The 26,210-nt window shown below is 49.4% G+C and overlaps 1 protein-coding gene across 5 annotated transcripts in view; it reads right to left on the bottom strand.

Annotated features, from left to right (window-relative positions):
• The window catches only part of DIP2C (disco interacting protein 2 homolog C), a 403,031-nt gene that overhangs the window by 57,069 nt on the left and 319,752 nt on the right, over positions 1 to 26,210 (bottom strand). For all 5 annotated transcript variants that reach the window (XM_027593628.2, XM_027593630.2, XM_027593629.2 and 2 more), the window contains 11 exons: positions 25,231 to 25,370; positions 24,044 to 24,180; positions 22,716 to 22,924; positions 21,738 to 21,852; positions 21,058 to 21,259; positions 16,145 to 16,254; positions 14,877 to 14,957; positions 9,229 to 9,352; positions 8,653 to 8,774; positions 7,686 to 7,797; positions 7,489 to 7,598 (listed from right to left, as the gene is read on the bottom strand). In XM_027593628.2, coding sequence (XP_027449429.1) covers positions 7,489 to 7,598; positions 7,686 to 7,797; positions 8,653 to 8,774; positions 9,229 to 9,352; positions 14,877 to 14,957; positions 16,145 to 16,254; positions 21,058 to 21,259; positions 21,738 to 21,852; positions 22,716 to 22,924; positions 24,044 to 24,180; positions 25,231 to 25,370 — 1,462 coding nt within the window. The remainder of the gene's footprint in view (positions 1 to 7,488; positions 7,599 to 7,685; positions 7,798 to 8,652; positions 8,775 to 9,228; positions 9,353 to 14,876; positions 14,958 to 16,144; positions 16,255 to 21,057; positions 21,260 to 21,737; positions 21,853 to 22,715; positions 22,925 to 24,043; positions 24,181 to 25,230; positions 25,371 to 26,210) is intronic.

Raw genomic sequence — 26,210 nt, 5'->3', positions numbered from 1 at the left:
TCTACCCCTCTCCCCCCGCCTTGCACGCACTCTTTCGCTCTCTAAAATAAATAAATCTTTAAAAAAGAAAGCTTTCATAAGTTTGAGAGAAAGTCTAGTTACTCCTCTCTCTGGGATTCCTAGGGTTTATACTTATATTGAGTGGAATCACCATGAAGTAATAGCATAGATCGCTTTATCTCTGTTTCAAGCAGAAGTATCTTTATCGAATCAAGATGTAACATTATAGCCTCCACCTCTGTAGAAAACGGTAGGATCCAAGTGTGTGTTTCCCTTCAGCTATGACCAGAGGCGACTCAAGGCCACCTTCAGCACTGTGGCAAGTCAGTTATCCTGGTCTGAAAAGAAATCTGTACTCCAAAAGGCTTTTGAAGGGGCACCTGGGTGGCACAGTCGGTTAAGTGACAGACTCTTGATTTCGGCTCAAGTCATGATCTCAGGGTCGTGAGATCAAGCCCCAGGTTGAGCTCTGCTCAGTGTGGAGCCTCCTTGAGATTGTCTCTCCCCCCTCCCTGCTGATGCATGCTCTCTCTCTCTCAAACAAGTAAGTCTTCAAAAGGCTTTTGAAGAATTATTTTATTTTATATTCCACTTTATTTGGTGGATCAGATTCTACTGAAAAGCAAAGGAGAGGATTCTGGGAAGACGGTCTCCATAGCAACCAGACAACAATTATGTGGGCAGAAAATGATGCAACTATTTGGAGCTCTGGAGTTTGTTAAGGTTTTTAACTTCCAGAGGAAGGCTTGGGCAATGGCAATTAATTTTGGAAAAATTAAGACATTCCCATTGAAGAAAAAGTTGTGGGCACTCCTGACATTTAGATCTGCCATGAAAGGCTCAAGGGAGTCCTATAGGTTGAAAAAGAAAGACACCAGATGCAACTTGAAGTCACTGAATAAATTAAGATCTCAGTAAAGGTAAATACAAGGCAATTATAAAAGCTAGTGTAATCCTGGGGCACTTGGGTAGCTCAGCTGGGTAAGCCTCTGACTCCTGATTTCAGCTCAGGTCATGATCTCAGGGTCGTAAGATTGAGCCCCGTGTTGGGCTCCACGCTCAGCAGGGAGTCAGCCTGAGATTCTCTCCCTCTGCCCCTTTCCTCACTTGCTCTCTCTCCCCCCACTTCTAAAATAAATAAACAAGTCTTGAAAAAGCTAGTATAATCACAGCAATACTTTATAACTCTACCCTTCATTTTCTACGTGATTTAAGAGAATAATACGGTAAAACAAAACAATTATCAGTCGAAAAACTGTTACTGTAACTTTGGGTTTAAATTCCACTTTTTTCCCTACATAACTTAAGAGACCAATGCATTTAAAAGAATTATTACTACATATTTTGGGCCCCACAGTGTATAAAGATATAACTTTGTGAATCAGCAACTGAGAGAGGTAGAGATGGAGCAGTTTTTTATGTCCCTGAAATTAAGTAGGGATAATCCAAACTGGAGAATTACAACTGTAGGCTGCCCAACCCAATCCCCATGGTCACCTCAAAGACAAAACCTGCAGAATATATATGAAAGGAAATGAGAAAGGAATTTGAATGTTTCAGTACAAAAAATCAACTAAGCACAAAACAAGATAGTAATGCAGGAAATGAGTAACAGAAAGGTTGTAAGACATATAGAAAATAATGAGCAAGATGACAGAAGTCCCTTCTTTTTAAAAAAAAAAATTATTTGAGAGAGCGAGCGAGAGAGCGAGTAAGGGGAGGGGCAGAGGGAGAGTGCCGAGCTGAGCGGGGAGCTCGACACAGGGCTAGATTTCACGACCCTGAGATCATGGCCTGAGCCAGAATAAAGAGTCAGACACTTAATCGACTGCACCACCCAGGTACCTCACAGAAGTCCCTTCTTACCGGTAATTAGTGCAATGTAAACAGATTAAATCTCCAAAGACAGAAATTGGCAGAGTGAATAAAATACATAAAATACCATATGGTGCCTACAAGAGACTCATTTTATCTATTTTTTATTTATTTTTTAAAAAGATTTATTTATTTGAGAGAGAGAGTGAGAGAGCAAGAGAGAGAAAGAGAGAGCAAGCATGCAGAGGTGGGGGGCAGGGGGAGAGGGAGACAGAAACTCCAAGCAGACTTTGTGTTCTGTGTGGAGCCTGACACGGGGCTTGATCTCATGACCCTGAGACCACGACCCCAGTCAAAACAGAGTTGGATCCCCAGCCAACTGTGCCACCCAGGCACCCCCAAGAGATTCATTTTAGATCAAAAGACACAAGTAATTTGAAAGAGAAAGAATGGATAAAGACATTCCATGCAAACAGTAACCAAAAGAGAGCAGAAGTAGTTAAACTAATATCAGACATACAGACTTCCAGAAAGGTTGTAAGAGACAGAGAGGGGCATTACATATTAACAAAGGGTTCGGTACAGCACGAAGATTTAACAATTATAAACAACTACACACCCGACAACAGTCAAAACAGATGAATCAAAAATGGACAAAACTAAAAGGAGAAATTGACGTTTCTTCAGTGACAGAGACTTCAATACCCTACTCTCGATAATAGTTAGAACAACAAAAAGAAGACACGTTAAAAAAAAAAAAAGAGGGGTGCCTGAGTGGTGCAGTCATTAAGCGTCTGCCTTCGGCTCAGGTCATGATCCCAGGGTCCTGGGATCGAGCCCTGCATCGGGCTCCCTGCTCCGTGGGAAGCCTGCTTCTCCCTCTCCCACACCCCCTGCTTGTGTTCCCTCTCTCGCTGTGTCTCTGTCGAATAAATAAATAAAAATCTTAAAAAAAAAAAAAAAAAGAAAATAGGAGACTGAACACAATAAACCAAAGAGATCTGAGGGACAGGGAGAACACTCAACCACAATGGAATACACACTCTTCTCAAGAGCACTTGGGTCATATTCCAGGATAGACCATATTTTAGGCTGCAAATTAAGTCTCAATAGATTTAAAAAGATAGATACCATATGCGGTATCTTCTCCAACCACAACAGGATGAAATTAGGAATTAGTAACAGAAGGAAAACTGGAAAACCCAAACAGAAGGAAAACTGGAAAACCCACAATTAAAAAAAATGTACTCTTAACCACAAGGAAAATCATAAAATACTTAGACACAAATGCAAATGAAAATACAACATACCAAAGCTTACAGGACACAGCAAAATCAATGTTAATGCAGAAATTTATATAAACAGGTTAAAAACAAGACAGATCTCATGTCAACAACCTAACTTCACAACTTAAGGAATGAGAGACAAAAGAACAGATGAAACCCAAAGCTAGCAACAGGAAGGAAATAAAGATTAGAACGGAGGTAAGCAAATAGAGAGTGGAGAAGTAGTAATCAATGAAAGCAAAAGTTGGTTCTTTGAAATAATCAACAAAACACACAAACCTTTAGCTAGATGGACTAAGAAAAAAGGAAGGAACACTCAAATTACTAAAATCTGAAATGAAAGTTGGGACATTTACTATAGATTCTACAGAAATAAAATTAATTATGAGAGTACTATGAACAACTGTACACCAACACACTGCACAACCTATATGAAATGGAGAAATTACATTTCATGGAAACTGAAACACAAATTATCAAGAAAGAACACAAAACTTACAAAGACTAAATCATGAAGAATAAAAAGTCTGAATAAACTTACAAACAGTAAGATCAAATCAGTAAAGAAGATTTCCCAATAAAGAAAAGCCCTACACCTGATGACTTCACTGCTAAAATGAACCAAACATTTAAAGATGAACTAATACCAGGGCACCTGGGTGGCTCAGATGGTTGAGCATTTGACTCTTGATTTCAGCTCAGGTCATGATCTCAGGGTTCTGAGATCGAGCCCTGAGTCAGGCTCCATCCTCAGTGGGGAGACTGCTTGGGATTCTCTTTCTCCCTCTTCCTTTGCCCTTCCCCCCAATATGCACACATACTCTCTCTCTAAAATAAATAAATCTTTTTTTTTTTTTAAAAAAGAACCAATACCAGTCCTTCTCAAACTTTTCCAAAAAACTGAAAAGAAAGGAACACTTCTTAACTCATTCTTTGAGGTCAGCATAACCCTGATACCAAAGCCAAAGACACTATAAAAACAGAGGTCTACAGACAAATATCCCTGCTGAACACTGATGCAAAAATCCTCAACAAAGTACTAACCCAATTTGGTAGCATATTAAAAGGCTTATATGTCAGTGGGATTTATTCCTGGAAGGCAATGTTGGCTCTACATATGAAAAATCAATCAGTAGGGGCACCTGGCTGGCTCAGTTGGAGAAGCATATGACTCCTGGTCTCAGGGTTGTGAGTTTGAGCCCCATATTGGGTGTAAAGATTACTTAAAAATAAAATCTTTTAAAAAATCAATCAATATATCACATTAAAAGTATGAAGGGAAAAAACCCGTATGACATCTCAATTGATGTAAAAAAAAAAAAAAAGCATCTGATAAAATTCAACAACCTTTTATAATAAAAACACTCAATAGACTAGGAATAGAAAAAAAGGGCCTCAACATAATAAAAGCCATATATGAAGAACACAGAGAACGTCATACTCAGTCATGAAAAACTCAAAGCTTTACCTCTACAATCAGGAACAAGGCACCCTTTCTAGTCAACATAGTACTAGAAGTTCTAGCCCAAGCAATTAGGTAAGAAAAATAAATACAAAGCATACAGATTGGAAAGATAGAAGTAAAATAATCTCTGTTCACAGATAAAATGAACGTATATATAGAAAACACTAAATATTTCACACAAAAATTATTAAAAATCATAAATTCAGCAAAGTAGCAGGATAAGAAGGCAGCAAGCAAAAATCACTTGCATTTCTATACATTAAATGAAAAATCTGAAGAGGAGATTAAAACAAGTCTATTTATAATAGCATCAAAGCATAAAATGCTTAGGAATCAGGAAGACTTGTACAATGAAAACTACAAAATATTGCCAAAGAAATTGAAGACATAAATAGAAACATATACCATATTCATAGACATCAATACTACCCTAATACAGACTCAATGCAGTCTCTGGGTGTTATTAGCAACTAATGAATCATTGAACATTATACTAAAAACTAATGATGTACTATATATTGGCTAATTGAATTTAAATAAAAAAATTACAATGGTATTTTTTGTAGAAGTAGAAAATGCATCAAAAACTTCAAACAGAATCTCAAGAAAATCTGAAAAGCCAAAACAATCTTGAAAAGAAATAGAGGACTCACACTTCCTGATTTACTACAAATATACAGTAGTCAAAACAGTGCAGTACTGGCATAAAAACAGATGCATAGATTAACAGAAGAAAATACAGAGCCCGGAACAAAAAAAAATCCTTGCATTTATGGCCAACTGATTTTTGACAAGGGTGCCAAGACCATTCAATGAGGGAAAAGACAGTCTTCTCAACAAATGGTGCTGAGAAAATTGGGTCTCTGCATGCAAAAGAATGAGGTTGGACCTTTACCTAAAACCACAGAGAAAAATTAACAATTGGGTCAAAGACAGAAATGTAAGACCTAAGATAATACAATTCTTGGAAGAAAACACAATATAAAGCTTTATGACACCATAGTTAGGCAATGATTTCTTGGATGTGACCGAAGGCATAGGCCAAAAAAAAAAAAAAGGACAAAATTGGACTGTACGAAAATTTAAAAATTTTGTGCATCAAAGGACACTATCCACAGAGTAAGAAGGCAATCCACAGAACAGGAGAAAATTCAGGGTTTAATATCCAGAATATGCGGAGAATTTGTAAGACTCAACAACAACAACAACAACAAAAAAAACAAGCAACTTAATTCAAAGGTCTTGGATAGATATTTCTCCGAAGAAGATGTACAAATGGCCATTAATTGCATGAAAAAATGCTTAACATCACTAATCATTAGGAAAGTGCAAATCAAAAAACCACAATGAGATACCACTGCACACTCATTAGAATGGCTACTATTAACAACAACAAAAAAACTAGACAACTCTGAGAGTTGACAAGGATGAGGGGAAGATGAAATGGTACGGCCACCATGGAAAACAGCATGGCGATTCCCTCTCGGGATTAAAACGGAATGGCCATATGACCCCAAATTCCACTTCTTGGCACATACCCAGAAGATGTGAAAGCACTGTGTTAAGAGAGGCTTGCACATCTCTGTTCACAGCAGCATCGCTTACAAGAGCTAACCCTTGGAAGCAGCCCTACTGTTCGCTGACAGATGGACGCAAAGGCCAAACGTCAATGGAATGTTAACTTAGCCTTAAAAAGGAATTCTGAGCCCCTCAGCAACATGGATGAACCCCGGGACATTACGGTACGTTCAATGAGCCAATTACAAAAGGACAGCACTGCAGGACTCCATCTCTATGGGGTCCCCAGAATTGTCAAAATCCCAGAGACAGAAGGGAGATAGTGGGTGCTGGTGGAGGGGATGGGGGCTCTTGATTAAGAGGTAGTGAGTTTCAGTTTCACAAGACGCGGTGAGTTATGGCGGTGGATGGTAGGGACGGCTCCACAACAGTGTGAGTGTTTTTAATGCTCCTGAACCGTATACTTCGGTCGGTTATTAAGGTGAATTTATGTTAAGTGTATTTAACAATTAAAAAAGTTGAAAAAAAAAAAGTAGAGAAAGAGAACTGAGGTGAATGACATAAACAGAGGGGTCAGATCCCGAAGGCAGGCCAAGGGCTCCTTGAGGCTACAGAGGAGGTACCAGTCCCTTGACAGGGACAATGCCCGAGCCCTGAGGGTCCTCACGAGGTGAAGCACACAGCATGGCGCACCCCTGAACGACACAGGACCGTGGGCGCCGGCCCCCTTGTACACTGGTTTTTTATGGGGCAGGACTGTAAATGTTTCTTCTCTCCCTTGTGACTTTCTCAACAGGATTTCCTTTTCTCCAGCTTACTTTACTGTGAGAGTACGGAATGTAATACATAGAACACACAAAATAGGTGTTAATGGACTGTCTATGTCACTGGTAAGATTTCCAGGAGGCTGTAAGTAGCTAAGTTTTGGGGGACTCAAAAGTCATATGCAGATTTTCGACTGCACAGGGGTGGGGTTGCTCCTAACCGCCCCCCCCCAGTTGTTCAAGGGTCAACTGCAGCTCCATTCTTTGGTAGAAACAAGGGTCAGTGGTCAGCCAGCCAGGATGGAACCCAAGCTAAAAAGGGAAGAAACCCCAGTGCACCGAGTTTTATAACAGAGCACTGGGATTTGAGAACCAGCAAGGAAGAAAGACATGCAACTCTTTACTAGGGGCTAATGAGGCTGTGTTTACATACAAAAAAACAGTTGGACTGTGTGGAAAGAATCGGCCAGCCTAGGTCACCGTGGAAATGGTCACGCATCTTAGAGTCTCAGGAAGGGCAGGGACGCAGCCCTCCCACGTGCCCCTTCAAGTGCCTGCTAGAGTCCCGCTCTACAGAAGAATGTCAAGGGACAGCCCCACGTGGCTCGTAACCACACACCGTGCAGACCACGTTTCTCACCTTCACTCCAGCAAGCATCCCGGTCGTGGACACGCTGAAGTCGAGATAAGCTAGCATGTCTGGGTTGGAAGGTTTGTAGATCTGGGCGGGCCGCTTCTTTGGCAAATCATCTGTAGCAAAATAAAGCCGTTAGCGTACCTGACCCAGTGGGAAAGCAGAGGCACACAAGAACGTCTCTGGCGGGTTCGAGGACTGACCTGTGTCCAGGATGGGGGGCCATGCCCTGACGTCTACGGCCGCAGCTGCCTCCCTGGACCGTAACAACTTACAGATGAGCTGTGTTGTCATCAAGCAGGCAGAGCGACTCACCTGCCGGTCAGAGAACACGCCGCTCACTACGCACCCCGAGGCCGTGGGCCCTCACAGCCCGCGGAGCCAGTGTTGGCCGCCGGAGGCAGGACAGAGCCAGGAACTGACCACAGCACACAGAGCTCACAGACACTGTGGTCCCTGGCATTTCTGGAGCTGAGGGACACCCATGACACACATGCTCAGAATGGAGCACCCCAACCACCGCGCTCACAGTTAGCTCTGTCCTATAAAAGCCGCCCTGTGTACCCACTTACACGATCACTACCTCCTAAAGGGAGTAATGGCCTCGGCCGTCTTCCAACATCACCACTGAAAGAATTTGCATGTGCTGTCCCCAGACTAAGCTGTCCCTCCTCCAAGGGCAAAAACTTCTCCTAATCCTTCTAAACTTCCCCAAGCATAAGAACGATTAAAATAAATCTGTGCTTTAAAAAAGGAATGGGACATTTCTAAACCTTGAGCAAAGAAATTAAAAAAAAAAATAAGACTTTTGGGGCACCTGGCCGGCTCAGTGAGAGGAGCGTGTGACTCTTGATCTTGGGGTCATGAGTTTGAGCCCCACATTGGGTGCAGAGATTATTTAAATAAATAAATGCTAAAAACATTACATGACTTTTTCATCAGTCTGGTGCAGAAGCTCCCGCTGTCTGTCCAGGTGCCGTGGGCGAGGAGCTACTTTCTCCAGGGCTCCTCCATCCCCATGCACCCACAATGCCATCCCCAGCCCACACAGGAGCTGAAACCCTACTTCCAGAACTGGAGGCTAGAGGCCGCACCTGCCCCACCGGCCCGGAGCCAGTCCTGGCCTGGGCCCTGGGATCTAGGAGCCCCGGCACTCCCAGGCAGGGTTACCTCCACGATCATCTTCACGGTCGGCAGCGTCGTTGCGATGTTCTGTGGGTGTGGAGGGCGGACGGTTATTGGCACACAGCCCGCATACAGGCAGCCGTAAAATGCCGCGATGAGGTCTATTCCTAGATGGGAGAGGAGCAAAGTTCTCAGTCGACACAGTCAATGCCCATCAGCAGAGGTTCTAGCCTGGGCATGAGACCGCTGCCGATCGTCCTCCGCCCGTGAGCTTTGCTAGGCTTCGGCCGTAACTTCCTGTTGGCCTGTTCCTTCAAGTACGAGGTGCCAAAGCAGCCCACAAGTTTAATTTCTGTCACTTCTCTACGCAATTACTCAACTCTACGATTATCAGTTTAGTGAAGGGTTTAACGACTATCGATTCGATGAGCTACCTCAATACGTAAATAAACAGATACAGATGTCTGCGAAATTTCATCGTATTTATGCCCTCGAGTTACACAGCACACACCACCGTCCCCACAAGAGGCTGTAAGCAGCTGCGGCGAGCAACACAGAATGCAGGGCCAGTGGTCAGCCGGTGCCCGTCCCGCCAGCTCTGGAGCTGGCCCCGCCCTTCACCTGGCGGGTAGACGAGAGCCACGTGGTCCCCGTCCTGCAGGTGTCCTCTCTCCATGAGCATCACGGCGATCTTCTCGGCACGTTTATGCAGCTGCACGCACGTTAGCGAGCTCGCTATCGTACCCTGGGAATTGCAAGGACAAGTGGGTGAGATGTTTTTGAACAGAACAGCTTTATCGAGACGCCTGCAGGTACCAGCCAGTTCCCTTATTGGAAATGCACTCATGTGGATGTTAGTACATCTGCACACCTGTCAGTTTTAGCACACTGGCCACCCCCCTCTCCCCCCACTGGCCAAGAAGGGCAGCACTGAAGAGGCATCTAGATCCACTGTGTTAACAAGAAATATTTTATTTTTTAAAAGACTTTATTTGTCAGAGACAGAGAGAGAAAACACAAGCAGGGGGAGCGGCAGAGGGAGACGCCGACTCTTTGCTGAGCAGGGAGCCCCATGTTGGACTCGATCCCAGGACCCTGAGATCATGACCTGAGCCGAAGGCAGATGCTTCACTGACTGAGCCACCCAGGCGCTCCAACAAGAAATATTCTAAAAAATAATTACTTGGGGCACGTGGGTGACTCAGTTGGTGAAGTGTCTGACTCTTGATTTTGGCTCAAGTCATGATCTCAGGGTTGTGGGGTTGAGCCCCACGTCAGGCATGGAGTCTGCCTGAGATTCTCTCTCCCTCCGCCCCTCCCCCCACTCACATGCTCTCTCTCTCTCAAATAAAATCTTTAAAAAAAATAATTACTTGACCTAAAAAATAGCTCAACTTACAAAAAAAGTCAACCTGGTAATTCTGGGACTTCAGTGTAATCGCCAAGGGCAGTAAGACTCAGTGGGGAACGAACAGGAAAATTACACAAATTGAAAATATTTTTAAGAAACACCACATCAGAAGTCAAAGAGGTCTAAAAACAAACAAAACAAAGCTACAGTAAAAACAAACAAACAGAAAAGGGAAAAATGAACTGTCATATTCATTTTATGTAGACTTTTTAAACATGAAGAAACAAATGGAAAACATATTTAAATAAAAAAAATACCTCAAAGGCACTATTGTAACTTCCTGAGGATCTACAGTTATTTCAAAATCAAGAGTTGAAGAAAATGAAAAAAAAAAAAAACCACTGCTCTTCACGATCAAACCCTATTTTAAAGTGATTCTCAGTGTGAAGGGCCTTCCTGCAGTCACGGGCACGGCGGCCCACAGCCTCCACGTACTGAACACGGCCCCGGCATCATGACCACGCCGTTGGCTCTGGCGGAGCGAGCCAGCGGTCCAGCGGAAGCAGGAAGAACAGCGAGACACCGTGATTTTTGGGGACTGGATGCAAACGTCAAGTGTGGAGAATCAAATCTCAAGGGAAGAGCGGTGAGCACGCTCGTGTGGAAGGAGGGTAACGCTGAGCGGACAGAAGCGACCAGACCCTGGGGTCCCTTACAGATGGGCAGTGGAGCTCTGGTGATGGGAGATCCTGGGGACACGGTAGAATTCCTGTTAACATGGTCCGTGTGTTAGAAACACCTGCTCTGGGTTGGGGGTGGGACCTTTTACCATCAGGACACAATCACCAGCGCTCCGTGTTTGCCAAAATCATCCACGAGCTAACGGACTATTGTGTCGAGCTCCAGGAAACAACACACTCCCCTCCCCGATGTATGAGCAGCGCCAGGGGCTGCAGGGGGCTGCCTGCAGGCTCCGGCCCTTTCCCACCGACCAGGACTGGCCTCTCCTACAGGGCACAGGGTCCGCTTACGCTTCTCTGAAGTGAATCCTCTTGTCACACACATCTCCCTTCATTGTCTCTCTTCTGAGGATGGTTAAAATATGAGGCAGTAGAAGAGCCACGGCACAGTGCAGCAAAGCTGGGTAAACAGAGACCCAGGAGACTGGAGCCCAGGGCCTCCCAACACTGGACACTCCCTGAGCGTCCACTCCTGGGGACCACACCTGTTCGCCGGAACCAAAATGAACGCACTCCTTGACCCAAATGTCCTTTGAGAAGTTCAAAGTGAAGATGGGCACAGCTGATGGGGGGGCCCAGGACCAGCTCCCTCCCTGTGCTGGTGGGGACCACCCCACCCCTCCCATCCTGGGGGACAGCCAGCACCCCCCTCCTGACCGTCAGACAGGGACAGGCGGGTGGTGGTGCACCAGTGGACGGTGCTGGTAGAAGGGGCTCACCCTTATGTCTCCGAGGAGCTAGACCCTGCTGTTCTGTCACCGCCCTCCGGCCGCTGGTGCACCTGTCTTATCTCAGCCGACAAGCGCTCCTGCTCTGGGCGGTTCCACTTCTGGATCTGACCTTCCCTCCAGTTTCGGGAGATCCGATACCCAACCCCCATCAATGACCAGCTTCTCCGTCAGCTCAGAACCAGCAGGCATGAGAGTGTCTGAAAAGATGTGTTGGCCCTGGTGTGTGAAATTCCCACTGATACACTTTAGAAAAGGTGAAATGTAATTGGTACGCTGCCCTTTATCTTTAGTGACCTCTGAAATGGTTCACAATGCCGCTCGAGGCTTTTTAGCAGGAAAGCCCCCGCTGCACAGCAGGCCTTGAGGGCTCATCCGATTCTGGAGTCAGCGACCGGGTGCCTGGACACTGAAGCTGTCCCCGAGCCACCTGGAGGGGCTGTGCTGGGACGGGGAAGCGCCGGTCCACCGGCAGCCATGCCTGGCCCCAGACTCCCCTGTGGGAGCTCCTGCACAACCTCCTGCTCTAGAGAAACACCACTGGTGGGGGCTCTGAACAATGAGGGGCCACAGATGCGCATCCCACAAAATGGCAGCCTGTGATCCTTGGCCAACGACTGCCTGGCCCCCCATCGACATCCACGGGAAACGATGAGGTTTCCATAAAGAGAAGAGAGACTAGTATAAACCACCTCACCAGAGAAATCAGGGCTGACTTCTAAAGGAAGTTTTGGGTGGAATCATGACAGGACCAACCCCTGTCCTGAGTCAACAAATTTCAGGGCCAAGGACTGTGAATTTGGGCACCACTTGGAAGTTTGACATGAAATTAAATAATAAATGAAAAAACACTAGGAATTAAGAAAAAGCCAAATAGGATTTATATTTTAAAATTCTAGGGGCGCCTGGGTGGCTCAGTTGTTAAGCATCTGCCTTCGGCTCAGGTCGTGGTCCCAGGGTCCTGGGATCGAGCCCCGCATCGGGCTCCCTGCTCCGCGGGAAGCCTGCTTCTCCCTCTCCCACTCCCCCTGCTGGTGTTCCCTCTCTTGCTGTGTCTGTCTCTGTCAAATAAATAAAATCTTTAAAGAAATGAAAAAAAAATTCTAAAGAAGTTGCTACAAGTAAAAAAAAAGGTTAAAAAACTTGGCTGATGTTTCTGTTAAAAAAAATAACACTTTTGTTATTTAGGAACTTTTGTATGAAAACAAGTTCCAACTCGTAGCTTTCCACGACCTGCAATGAATTAGAGCCCCACTTCCTACTGCACGTCTGACAGAACTCCTACCCCACCGACCGCACTGGCATACGCATGAATCCCGTCTGCACCAAATGGGAAACTGCTCTCACTCAAGCCTTATCAAGTCGCCAAAGACAACCAACAGCATGCCCCTTGCAGGACGGAGGCCAGCAGGAAAATGCGGGGGGGCCACATGCCGGAGTGACAATATTTTGGATCTACGGAGGTCAGCTAAACATTACTAGCATGAATTTCACCAGTTTCTGTCTTTTAAAAATACTGCTTTTAGAAAACATACAATTATGTGTGTGGCTCGCGCTACCCTTGTAGGGGATAGTGCTGACCTAGGAGGGTGCTTGAAGCAGAAACTATGAATAACAACCAAGAAGACGGCGACTCCGACCCTCAGCCCCGGCTGAGCCCTTGTACGTTCTGGGTGGGGAGGGAGGGGGAGGGGGCGGACCCCCAACTGGCTCCGGACGCAGCCACCTGCACATCCAGAGCTGTGTGCAAAGGAAAGCCAGTCGCGCGAAGCACCCTTCTCCATGCTGACCCAAAGTGGATCCACTCACGGCTCTGACCTCCCCCTTGCCCATCCAATTTCCTGTCGTCTCTAACGAAGCGGGAGTCATTTCTGGTGACTCGTTTTCCCCCAACAATCCGGCGTCTAGCTACAGCAGATGGCCGTGGCCACAGGGTCAGGGATGGGAATACACATCACCCAGGCCAGAGCTGCTCAGAAGAACCCGGGGTCCGGGCATCACGCCAGGGGCCCACCTGAGGGCTCTGCTCTCACGCGGGCACTCCCGCAGTTGGATGTGGTTAGAACAGCTCTGTCTTCCTCCCCTGTTGGGACAGGTCCTCTGTGAACACACCCGCATGACCTCCGAGCCTGTGTGTGTGGCAGGGCTGGTGTCCTACTCCTCCGGCTGCCTGCTTATGGCTCCGGGGCGTCCAGGCACAGATCCTCACCCTCCCTTCTCAACCCTACTGCAAGGAGGAGAGAATGTGGGGGGACTGCGCTGGGGAGGGTTGGGGGTGATGGACCTGCCTCTTGCTCTCTGGTGGCCTGTCTGCAGATGACACCACAGCATATCGACCACACCAGCACCACAGCAGCACCTGGGAGGCTAAGCAAAGGGCCTGAGGACTTGAGCAGATGTCCCTCCCGGGGGCAGAAGACCATCGTCTCTCTGGGTCATCACTCTGGAGGGGACACTGGAAATTTCTGCAGGGCCACTGAGAGACCACAGAGGAAGAACAGTCTCCAAGACAAATACGCGGAGGGCAGGGAAGTCAGAAGAATAGATTAAAGGGAAATTAGGATGGCACTGCAGAGCTGAGGACCACCCGCAAGGCAGCGGTGTTGGGAAGGCAGCGGAAAGCGGAGTCTTTTCTGTATTTAGGGGCTGAGAAAGGAGCTAATGGAGGAAAGAGGAGAAAAGCAGGGTAGGCATGTTTCAGGGGCTCAGGCAACTGCTCAGATCCTCAGGAGCCCAGATGCAACACCTCCCACCATGCACCTGGGAGCACAGGAGAGTGTGGATGCAGGGAACAGGTCCCCTCCGTACTGCCAGTTATGTGCTTGGCACTGCCTTTCACTCATCTCTAATCGATTGCTGTAAATGGTAAGAGGTGGCTTTGCACAGTAAGATTTTGATATTTTACAACTCTAAATAGTCACAACTTCCTACAGTCGCACATACCCACACTTGTCGGGAAGACCTAAGGTTAAAATCTACTTGTCAGGCTTTATTTCCACAGCAAAAGAAAAGTTAAGCATGTTAAGACTTTTGCATTTGATGTTTATTGTTAATACTACTTGTGTGCATATTTAAGGTCTCATCCTTAAGCTCCACTGTGGAATGATACTGGATGAACTTGCTTTTCCAGCGTGAAGCGTCAACACAAACCTTCATCACGCTTGTAAAACAGAGATGATTTTCATTCGTAAGAAACTCTATAACGAAAGCCTCACTTCCTATTTACAAAAAAGTAGTTTTCTGATAAAAGTAAAGACAAAAATGTCTCATAGGTCTGAACTGTCCCCCGTGTTTTGGGGGAAATATCGCCAAAAGAATTGCTAAAATCATGTGAAAAGGCAACAAATAAATGGGAAGGATGTCACATGACACTGAAGTGAAAGGAACAGAGAGGAAAGAAGAGAAAGCTGCCCGAGGGCGACCATGAGATTCGCGTGCAGTGGTCCTCACCCTACAGTTGAGCAGCGTGTACAGGACGTGGTCGGGGGTGGTCTGTGCCCTCCACTGCAGGACCTCCGAGAGGAACAGGAACTGGAACAAAAGCACAGCCATTAGCTTCAGGCCTTCCGAACAGACCGCGTTCACGCTGACATCCTACCCTCTCAGTGCTGTTAGGGCAGCTCAGAATAGCGCGCTTTCCCACAGAGGAATGAGCACATCCCTGTCAAACAAAATTGGGAGACTAAGCCAGTGCTTACAGGGTTTTTCCTGGATGACCTGGAACTCCCTGCGCCCAACTTGGACGCACCAGTTACAGGGAGGTGGTGCAGTGCCTGGTCAGGGATGTCTCCCACCATCTGCCCAGGCTGGGAGAATGGCATTCCCCTTACAGACGGAGCAGCCAACACAGACAAGCCCTTCTCCTGGGCTCCCAGAAGAGGGGGCTTTCTGGGGCTGGAATGGCAGAATCAGATCGACCCTGTTCTTAAACCGGACTCTCTTCTATTTGCTGTTTTCAGAAGGGTCATTCCCTGAGGTCATTCCACAGCATTGCCAAGCACACAGATCATGTGCATCGCATGGACTCGGTTGATAGCGAAAAAGAGGTCAGCGCCATCTTATGTCTGGTCATAGGAAACACACAGGTATATCCCTCAATCTATTTTATTAATAGAAATGTACTCTGAGGTGGGACCATGGTGATCCAGTGCTTTCAATGTATGCAATTCTACTTGTTACCAAAGTGGCAATATTTTAAACGGTTGATTTTGTGACATTTCCTGGTGGCTAGCACAGACTGGGGTCATCATTTGGCAACTCATCAGAGTCCTCAAGTCTGAGTGGTTGTAACGGGGAGACAAGCTGAGTGATGTGAACGGTGGGTGTGGCCCCAGATTTCTCCTCCAGCCCCTAAGGATGTGTTGAGGATGCCTGGTTCCCCAACGTGGGTTTTGAATTTATGTTTTCTTGTGTCCCAACAATTACAAGACTGAAGCCTTGCACCCAGGTTGCCGTGAGGCCGTCTGGGCATGAAATCAGGGCTGGTAGGAAGAGGAGAAACAAGAACCACAGAACGCCAGGATGAGACAGGCATCCCCAGAGGCTGGCCCCAGGCCTTGGCTCGGGTGTCTGTGCACCCCCAACAGACACATCTTCCTTGTGAGATGATACGGTACGTCTGTTGGACCAAGAGGCCAATGGTACACAGGGGACTGGCAGCCGGTGATGCAGCAGCCTGTGGGCATGGGGCTTGGACAGCAGCCCGGCCTCACGCTCACCTTGCGGGCCTGGTCGTTGTCTTCGATCTGGCCCAGGTCTCTGCCACTGGCCTGCGCGATCCTCTTCCCAGACACCAGGTTCCCCACCATCACAGAGGCAGGGCCGATTTCTGGAAAGAACATGAGGAAACAGGTGAACTGACAACAGGACCTCCCACCGTGGCGCAGCGGTCGCCCTGGGGAAACCCTTCCAAAGGCCAGGCTCTGAGAAAGTCTTATCAGAACAGGGTTTCCAAGGTGTCCCAACATGAGAACGATGGCAAACTTGAACAGGTCTCAATTACAGGTTAGAAACAAATCTCGCTGCCACTATTCTCCAGTTGGAGTGATGCTGGGCTCTATCCACGTTCGTATCTGCGGGAAGTAACTCGGAAGACAGACAAGGATTAACACAGATGTGCCTCACTGCCGAGCCGTCAGGGCTCCGGACCACGTGTGCCGCTGCCCGGGGTTGCAGTGGAGGCCGTCCAAGTGGCCTCGGACACAAAGTGCTGCTTGAGTTTTATAAATACATCCTGTCACATGGGGAGGAGCACCACAGAAGGCTCAGACACGGCCACTGTGCGTCTCACGGACGGCATGCTCTGGGCTCTCGGCTGGGCCCACAGAGAGGCAGACGACGGAGTCAAGAGGCTCCCATTCCAAGTTCCTTGTACACCGTCACGGACTCGGTTACCACGCTCTTTTCCCAGGAGAAAGGCATATAGAATCTACTCTGATAACTTTCTTTTCTTTTTCAATGAAAGAAACAAGTTTCTTAAAGAACTGCAGAGACTCTTTCAAGATTTCTAACTACAAGGAACCCTAGGGACCCTCTAGGCTTCACTGTGTTGTCACCACACACACACACACACACACACACACACACACACACACACACACACACGGATTGAAGAGGGCAGGGTTCACAGTTCTGGGAGACCGTGCTGTTGGGGGAGTGGGCGTGAGACGGAGGCAAGGAGGGGAGGCAGGGAGGGAGCATAAAGAAGGCAGTAGAAATAACCAAGATGCCAGGCACTGCTGAGTAAAATTCTTATTAAACCTTTACCAAAGGTCGACTTACAGGCTTCAAATTGGGGCATTTGGTGCACTGTGTTATTGCACACAAAGAGCTCTCAGCAGCTCAGAAATATTTAGACGCCGGCTGAGGGGTGGGGCCAGTGGCTGCCAGGCCCCCCCGGGCTCCAGCACACCCTGGCAAGATGAGCAGGGGCAGGGCTGACACCCCCAGGGGACTGTCCAGGGGAGCACGACAGTCCTCTGCACACGTGGCCAACCGGACCTGGGCAGCCATAAACTATGCAACATCACAGCGATGCAGGCGAAGGCCGGGGGCTTCCAGGCAGGGCTGAAATCTGGAGACCAGCCCAGGACGTAGATTTCTGGGCTCCTGCCCACAGGCTTCTTCACGTTAGGCAATCTCTAGGAGCCCTGATACTGGCTTCCGTGTCATCACAGAACGTGCCTTATATACTCTGCTCCATTATGTCTGAATTGCCGTGTGTGAACTTTTTCTCTTAGCGCATAATAAATTCTGGAGGGATAGTGTTTTCCTATCTAACAAAGCGAGAAGAAAACGCAGTAGCGTGGTTCATGTGCACTGAACGTGGCTGCCGTGTGGACAGAGCCAGGGCTCTCCTGGGACCCCGCCAACGAGCCCTTCGTTTCCTGGCTTGGGGTCTGTGGGTGAAGCGTCCTGAGGTTCTCTTCGGTGACCGAGGTGGACAGGACAGTTCTGGGAAGCCGCTCTGGCCTAAACTGACTTGAAGAATTCTCGGTAATTTTTTAAGAATTCACGTGAGGGCAGAAGCACTCTTCCAAGGTGCTAGCAGGTGGTCCTTCCTTCCTCAATGTTTGTCCCTGCTAGAGTCGTCTGGATGTGAAGCTCGGACCTTACATGTCTCTCCCCCACGTGGACTTAAGAATGATCTTTTTCCAAACATTGCTGGGAGACAGGTGCTTTCCTGTGGCATTGTTTACAAAATCTGTCCCCCTACCAAGAACCGAGGGTCTCCCTGCCTTGCTGAATGAGGTGGGTGGGTGTGCAAGACACCCTTACACTTCACTGCATCATGATTTTGAACCCTGGAGCAAGGCTCCTCCTGGTGGATGGAGAGGTCAGCAGCTGCCCCTCCCTGTTCCCTTCCTGTGGCTCTGATACAATGTATCCCAGGGACTCTTAACCACGGGTGGTTTTCTCAATGTTTGTGATATTGTTGCAGGCCTGACTGATGGGTTAAAGGTCTTAAAGGTCTTTTAACACTTGTGCTTAGTTAAGAAACTCACATACACAGCCTTGTTAGTTGAGCGAATATGAATCCATCCAGTAAAAGAGGTAATTAGGTTGTCTACAAATTATCTACATTTTAGGGGCTCTGTTTGAAACCTCCAGCAACACCCTCATGGAAAAATGGCCTTACTAAATGTCTGCTTTGGCTCCAAGGAGTACTTGTTCCCAGTCGTGTCTACTCCAAGGGAGCCTTAGAAATCACCTGGTCCAACTCCCTCATTGCGCTTAGGGAACCTGAGGCTTTAGGGAAATACCACCTGTCTGAGGTCCATTACAGGTGGTCAGCAGAGGGAGGAAAATGGACCAGCACCTCACAGCTGCCATGAGTATTTGTTAAAAGCAGCTTTTTTCAGACAGTTATATAACTTTTCAATATTTATTTATTTATTTATTTTTTAAACTCTTTTTTTTTAAGATTTTATTTATTTATTCATGAAAGAGAGAGAGAGAGAGAGAGAGAAGCAGAGGGAGAAGCAGGCTCCCAAGGAGCAGGGAGCCCGATGCGGGACTTGATCCCAGGACCCTGGGATCATGACCTGAGCCGAAGGCAGACGCTTAACCATCTGAGCCACCCAGGCGCCCTACCTTTTCAATATTTAACAAAAACAGATAGGACACCTAATATCATTCTTAAAAAACTGTTTCCTTAAATCAATCGCACAAAGCTTCATTCACCCTGTTGCCGCTGCAATGTGCAAGCAGCCCCACCCTCCCTGCGCATCCGGCTGTGCTCGCTCAAAGGAACAAGGCTGTCCTCGGGCGCCCTGACGCTGCCCTCTGAGCAGAGTGCCTGGGCCTTTTCACTCAGCCCGGTTCTTCTTGTTGAGGATTCCTGACATCCGGCAGGTACACTGAGCCTGAGAGCCCCAGAATCATATCATGCATTTGCCAACAAGCCCCCACCGTAAATATCTGTCCTGAATTCACAAACTGTGACCCACAGGATTCACGTGAGCTTCTCCGCTCCTGGGACCACTGGTGACCAGGCCCCGGGCCGCGGTGTGTGATGGTGAGTGGAGGTGAGCAGGGGACAGGGAGAGGGCAGTCACCTCTGACTGCGCACAAGGACACCCTGAGGAGCCCCGCCACCACGATCCATTCCACGCGGACACGCGCACACCCAGACGGAGGGACTGCTCTTCCCTTCCCATGGCTGTTTATGCCCTGAAATTACAGGAGACCGAAGACGTGACTCTTCATCCTTTCGATATGCCCACAGAAGGACAATGCTTTGTGTTTTGGGGGGGGGGGCTTGCCACTGAAGTTAAAGAAATGGACACTTGGTCAGCTGTAACTTTACAGTGTCCTGCAGCAAGGATATAAACCAGTGACTGAGAAGAAAGAGAAAGAAGGAAGGTATTAGTTACGGGAATCTGGAATGTAAGGAAACCAGGGACAGCACAGAAATCGGATTAAAGCCGCAGCGCTAATATGCCCAGAAAGCAGACAGTGACTGTAGGTGTTCCCAGAGAATCCACTCCTCATGGGAGGAGAGAACAAAATGCTGCCCCATCTAGGTACCACGCGACTGTCTGCATCACAGGGAGTCACAGCAAGGGATGTAGGCCGACACCTGCTCAACGCGAGGGGTGACGCCTTCCCCCCGGAGCATCAGCATCCCCACCTCAACCACACAGGACCAGCCACCCTCTCCTCCAGTCTCACTTACAGGGCATGGGCCTCAGTCCCTGCGTTTACCACCACGTGGGCTGAGCCTGTGGTGACCCAACCGCCTCTAGCTGACTCCATAAATTCAGCCCTGCAGCCACACTGAGCTGGGTGGGACACACGGCTGCTGGGCAATCCCTGAACCTGTCACATGTGAAATGGGGACAGAAGAGTGCCCACCACACAGCTCCGAGAAAAGAGAGGGGTTCATGTGTACAACACGTGGAAACTGTGGCTGTTGTGCCAGGAGTTCTGCTACTGTTCTAGAACACAGCCTGAGTGTGCGCCCCTGCTGCCCGCACCCAGCCACCCCCACGCACCACCCCAGGACGCCCTGGGATCCCCCATTAGAGCGCTGCCAGAAGAGCTGCATCTTCACCTTCCACAGTCTTGTGATCAATTCCCTTTCACTGATAAGTGTGTGCAACCCTGAGAAGCACGATCGATTAGTTGCTAGGAAGACAAACTCAGATAATGGATAATGACATATCCCCAAACCATAAGGTGCTAGACACACATTCTCTTAGAACAATGTCACACATACATTTGTAGAATTTCTCACATGCTCCAAGCAGCTTTCCCACACCTCAGCTGCTCGGACCCCTAAATCAGCCACGTGAAACGGGTGTAATTCTAATGTGTGCACAAGTAAACCAAGGCTGCGAGGTTCTGTGCCTGGAAAAAGGTCCCCCGGCCAGACCAAGGGTCAGCGCTCCCACCGGGAAGGCGGGGGCTCCTTCCCAAGGTCCCCCACCTGCCCAGCTCCCCACACACAGTGCAGTCCCAGCAGAGCCCTTGCACTGCACCCTCTGGCGGGGCAGGGTCATGTCCTGGGAGTGTGCAGACCAGGGAAGGGAGAGGGCTGAACACCCCTGACGGGCATAGTGCCTGCTCGCACAGCACCCACAGCACCCGGTTCCCGAGTGCCACTCGGCCTCCAGCCCACGAGCCCTACCTGGTTGCTTCTGTCGAGGTTTAGGCAAGTTTGTGACACAGGTATGGGGGCACATCAGGACGTTGCAGGGGTGAAGTGAGCCCTCCAGGAAGAGCTGCTTCGTTTCTGACAAGTGGATCCCACCGAGCGGGGTTTTGGGGAGGGTGTTTGCTGGAACCAAGGCTAGGCAATAAACCCCGACTTGATGTATGCTGTCAATCGCCTGGAAAGTCACGGGAGAGGGAACCACGTCAGAACAGGTATTACAGATGGACACGAAGCAAATGTTCTGACTGAGTACAGTCCGTAACACGCGAGTGGGGTGCGGATGCCAAGAGAAGGGCTCTCTCTCCAAACCGCATAATCTTATATGGGATTTGTGGAATGCCACACACACTAAGAAAGGAAATTTGGAGCAAGAAAATACATTCTCAAGATCAGAAGAAAAACCATTACTTGTGACATCTCCAAGTGAATGGGGGGAGCCAGTTTCGCAGACCCCGATCCCTAACCTTGGTCTGCTTAGTTACTGTCCAAGCATGAAATGGTAAGTTTCCCAGTCGATGCAATTTCTGACCCAGTGGGGTGACAGTCAGGGAGCAGGAAAGCACAGTTGTTGAGGGCCGGCCACATCCTAACAGATGGTTAAGGGAAGCTGGTACGAAAGCAGGAGCGGGACTCCCGGGCAGGTGAAGAGCTACCTGGAGCACCCTGCTCATCCACTGGAAGCTGTCTTCCTCCGTGGAGTCCGGCCTCTGCTCGGCCACAATCACGATCCTCTCGTCGTGCAGGACGGTCACCGAAAACACGGCTATCCTGTGGGGACAGGAAGGGTACAGCGCAGTGGGCACGCTGCAGATTGCCGGGAAATATCGTTCTGCAATCAGGAGCTTGTAGCCACTGCTCTGGAGTGGGAACCGGGCGAGGAGCAGCCTAGCATCTCCTGCCGGGGCTGCCTGCAGCTGATGGTGCCCACGCCACAGGGTGGGCTGAGATCCAGGAAGCCCTACAACCCGCATCCTGAGTTGGCACCTGTGAGGTCGTGTTCTCCACATCAGTAGGGACGTTCTGTTTGGGGTGAGTGGGTTTCTGCCGGACGTGCCTGTCTCTCTTGGTAAAGGCAGCATCGTGGGACTTGGACCCCCATGCCCCGCCTCACACAGAGGCTGCACCTCAACAGTGAGTTCTCTCGGTGACACCCAAGTGTCTACCGCTTCTCCGCCTGTCAGCCTGACAAGCTGAAATAAGACTTTAAATAGTTAATGACTTCCTCCAAATTAGCAAAACCTCAGGAGCTAGCATCACTGATTTAATATGTACTGTGCAAGCAAGAAAGGGAGAGGTGCGTCAGGGAGGAGAAGCCGCAGGACTCCGTTTTCCCGCACAATCTGTGGCTCGACTGTTACCTTTCTGTCTTTTGAGATGATCTGCACCAAGATGAATATTTGGCTCTTTTCTTTGTGTATTTACTTTAAAAATAAGCTTTTTAAATAAATATTTTTACTTAACATAGACGTGAAGTGATGAAAACATATGTATGGAGCTCAGGAAATTTCTATAAAACTGGACATTCAGAACTAGTTGGAACGTCAGAGGTCATAGAGTCCCATCAGCTTAAGGAATCTGTGCAATTGTATATGCAAACCACCGAGTGCTGAATTCACAGAGGGCACACCTACCTTCCTCTGTAGACGAATTTCATGGGCTCCACGGCCAGCGCCGTGGCAACAATATCGTCCGCATTGTGTCTGCGTCCGCTGACCACCATGAGCCCGTCCATCTTGCCCACCACAAAGACGAGCCCCCCGGGGCCGACGAAGCCCAGCAGGCCTGTCCTTACGAAGGGGTACTCACTGACGGGGGCCCCCGAGCTCGTCACGGGAAATACCTGCAGACACACAAGCTGTGAGTGCCGGGGGCGGTGCTCGGCCCACCTTCACCCTCCCCTGGAACAGACCAGACCGCATTAGTCTAGTGGCGTCTCCTCGTGGAAGGCACTGCCCCTGTCCCCCGCCCCCCAACTTCTGTCCCCTACTGCCCACATGCAGGGCTGCCCAGTGGTTTCCTTCCAGGACTTCTGAACCTAAGAAGTGATACCAGAGATCATTATGATAGCCTAATGAACACTAACTAATTCTTCTGTTTTAGATCCACAGCATCAAAGTGATAAATGGAAAACCGAACACGTGTATCAGTTGAAAATGATCCCTGTTCATCAGTGTTTCCCTATCAGGATGACACCAGGAAGGAAACACACAAAGGAAGCAAATCTCGGCGCCCCGAGCCTGCACCCGGTCCTCAGACCCTGCAGGTAAGTCACACAGAAGGGGAGATGGGTTTCATGCAGACTCTGTCTAGCTGGGCTTCAGGGACATTTTAGAAACTCGAATCCACCCTCAGCAAAGGCGCTGGCACAAGGCACCCCATTACATCATGTTCTAAACTGTAAGGGACGAATCCCAAACGACCCCCATTTCTCGTGCGTGATGTAATCAACGTGTGCTCTTCCTAAGGTAAGGCACCACCTGGGCAGGTGAGGTGTCAACTCCAGGAGCATGGCGGTGCGGCACGGAGCTCACTGCTGAACCGCGCATGTGCAAGGCCAGTGCGGGCACTAAGTGCAAGCCACACACGCATGCAGTCTCCTCGCACACAACCAGCTCCTGCCACGTGCATCTATTCACACCTGCCAAGTCCAGCCTCAGTGGGTAGGCCACAGGGGGCCCCAGCGAGGCTGAGACAGGTGTCCTCCATCCCTCAGCCTCTCGGCTGAGAACAGCAACATATAAAAAACGGCCCCTTTTAAGAAACGATTCTGGTCCTTTTCCCCACACAGCTCTGATAAGCCAAATTTACTGAAAATTATCCAACTGGCAGCAAAAGGTGCGACCATTTTAGTTACAATGAATATGTGTTATCGAGATACTGCCACCTTCTCTTTCTGTCTGCATACCAGTGAGGGCCACCTGCAGAGCGCACCTGGAGGAAGCGCGCCCCTCGAACCTACCTCGAAGGTGTTCTTGGTCATGCCCGAGAGGCCGTAATAGGACGTGCCCGTTGCAATGGCACACACGCAGAGCTCCCCGATTTCATCTGTTCGACAAAGTTGAGGGATGCCATCCGGCTTCACCGAACACATGATGGCTGGAAGCAAAACAGGACACAGGGGTCATGTTAGAGAGAGGGGCAGATGGTGAGGGCAACAGACAGAGGGACAGAGGAAGAGGGAGACAGACAGACAGGAATAGAGGGCGAGGGAGACAGACAGAGGGACGGGGGGACAGAGACAGAGAGACAGGGATGGACAGGGGGACAAGGAATAAATGACCGGGTAGGAGTGAGAGCAGGTGAACAGGAAACAGCATCTGGAACATAACTGCGAATATACAAGTGGGCTGGGTACTCATTTTCCCTAAAGCGAGTCACGGATTTTCATGTTATAGTAAAACGTCCAGTTCCATTGTTGTGACATCAGTGAATAATTGACGTGTGGATCGTATTTGAGGGCAGTGACCTCTGCCGTCCAGACCGAGGAGGGCACGTGGAGGAAGCCCAGGGTCCTGGCTGCTCGGGTGCTTTCATACTGCACATGCCCCATGCTCCTGCCACAGACCTCAAGTCCGTGCAAGAGCTGGAGCCAGGGTTTCGGGAGGTGAGGTGTGCGACCAGCGATGGCTGGCTGTGCCCCGACCACAGCACATGTGCACATTTGTGGAAAAGGTCCATGACTTTTAAGAACAGACTCTTCTGCAAGTGAGCACTACTGGTCATCCAGAGCCCCACGGATGGGTTTTTATGTCGTCCGCAGCCAGACTGGGTGCCCAGCCTTCTCCAGCGTGCTGGGATGGCCCTCACTGGTGGGAAGAGGAGCCTTGCAGGGGGAGGAGCCTCTCAGGGGCTGCAGGGGTGCAGCAGGGCCCACGGTGCCCCTGAGGAGGAGGACTCTGGGGTCCCAGCGTGAGAGGGGGCAGAGACGCCCGCGGAGGATTCCTGAATGTTGTCACCAGGAGGGGTAGCATTACCACCAAGCTTTAAAGATGCACAGCGGAATTTAAGCGTCCTGTTTGCGTTCATGCCAGAGGGGCACGGGGGTGCCGGGCGGGAGGGCATGTGCTAACGGACCAGCCCACCGGCCACAGCCGGGGTTCCCACCTCAATGCCCCACGCCACAGGCAGCCCAGTGCCCACACTCACCGCCAGGCATCACGAGGCCGACGTCCTGCACGGTGAGCACAGACAGCTTTTCCTCCGAGTCCACCCGGATGACGCCATAGGTCAGCCCGTGCATGGATAGGACGCCCCGGCCTGGAGGCTGGTTGCTGTCATCCGTAGGCCTGAAAGAGCAGTTTTGTCTGAATACGCAGAAGCAAACAGGCTGCCGCGGCCAGAGAGCCACCCAAGGACACACACCAAAGGCAGCCAGCCATGTTGGGGTCCCACGGACCCCCGAACGCAAACCTGCACGCCACACCGCCCTGTGTTCTAGCTCGCCGGGGAATGCTGCTGCTCCGTCCACAAGATGTCCGTGTCACTAACTCTACCTCCAGGCTTCCAGAATAGTTTAAAAACACCTTAGGAGCGTGAAGACCTCCAGTCAGTAGACTGACTGATTCCTTCTCTGCCCGTCTCTCTCCGGGTCAGATTTTCCAGTGTGGCAAGTGGATAAACACAGAGAACAAGGTCTCCAAGAAGAGATTCTGCAGGGAGCAGAACCGGTGGAGATTCTGCGGGTCCCGCCTCGAGTTGGGCGTGCCCTGTGCGGACGCACACCACGGGTAAGAATCTGAAAGGAGAGTCATGTGACACTGAGCTGGATGACAAGCTCTTAGGGAAGGTTTTGGCTGAGAGGTGTTCTGTAGGATGCTGTAGGGTCCGGGAAGAAGTACAATTTCACTGCCTCTGTCTCCTCCATGGCCCGTGAGCCCCAGGCCTCCCGCTCACTCCACGCTGCCCCTGCCGTCTCTCCAGGACCCAGCCCTCTCCCTCCTGGGGCTTTCTGCACCTGCTCCTGCCTCTCTACCTGCAATGTTCTTGTAGCAGCCATCCCCGTGGCTTCCTCCCTCACTGCCCTCTGGGGCAGCTCACATGTGCAAGGACTCCTCATCCCATAAAACAGCACACCCCCAACTCCTGTCTGCACAGCAGGTGCCTCGTCCATCAGTCTCAGCTTCCTG

This window comes from Zalophus californianus, chromosome 9 (genome assembly GCF_009762305.2).
Source record: "Zalophus californianus isolate mZalCal1 chromosome 9, mZalCal1.pri.v2, whole genome shotgun sequence".
Classification (NCBI taxonomy): domain Eukaryota; kingdom Metazoa; phylum Chordata; class Mammalia; order Carnivora; family Otariidae; genus Zalophus; species Zalophus californianus.
Note: the sequence above shows the minus strand (reverse complement) of the source record. Positions and strands in the feature narration are given on the sequence as shown.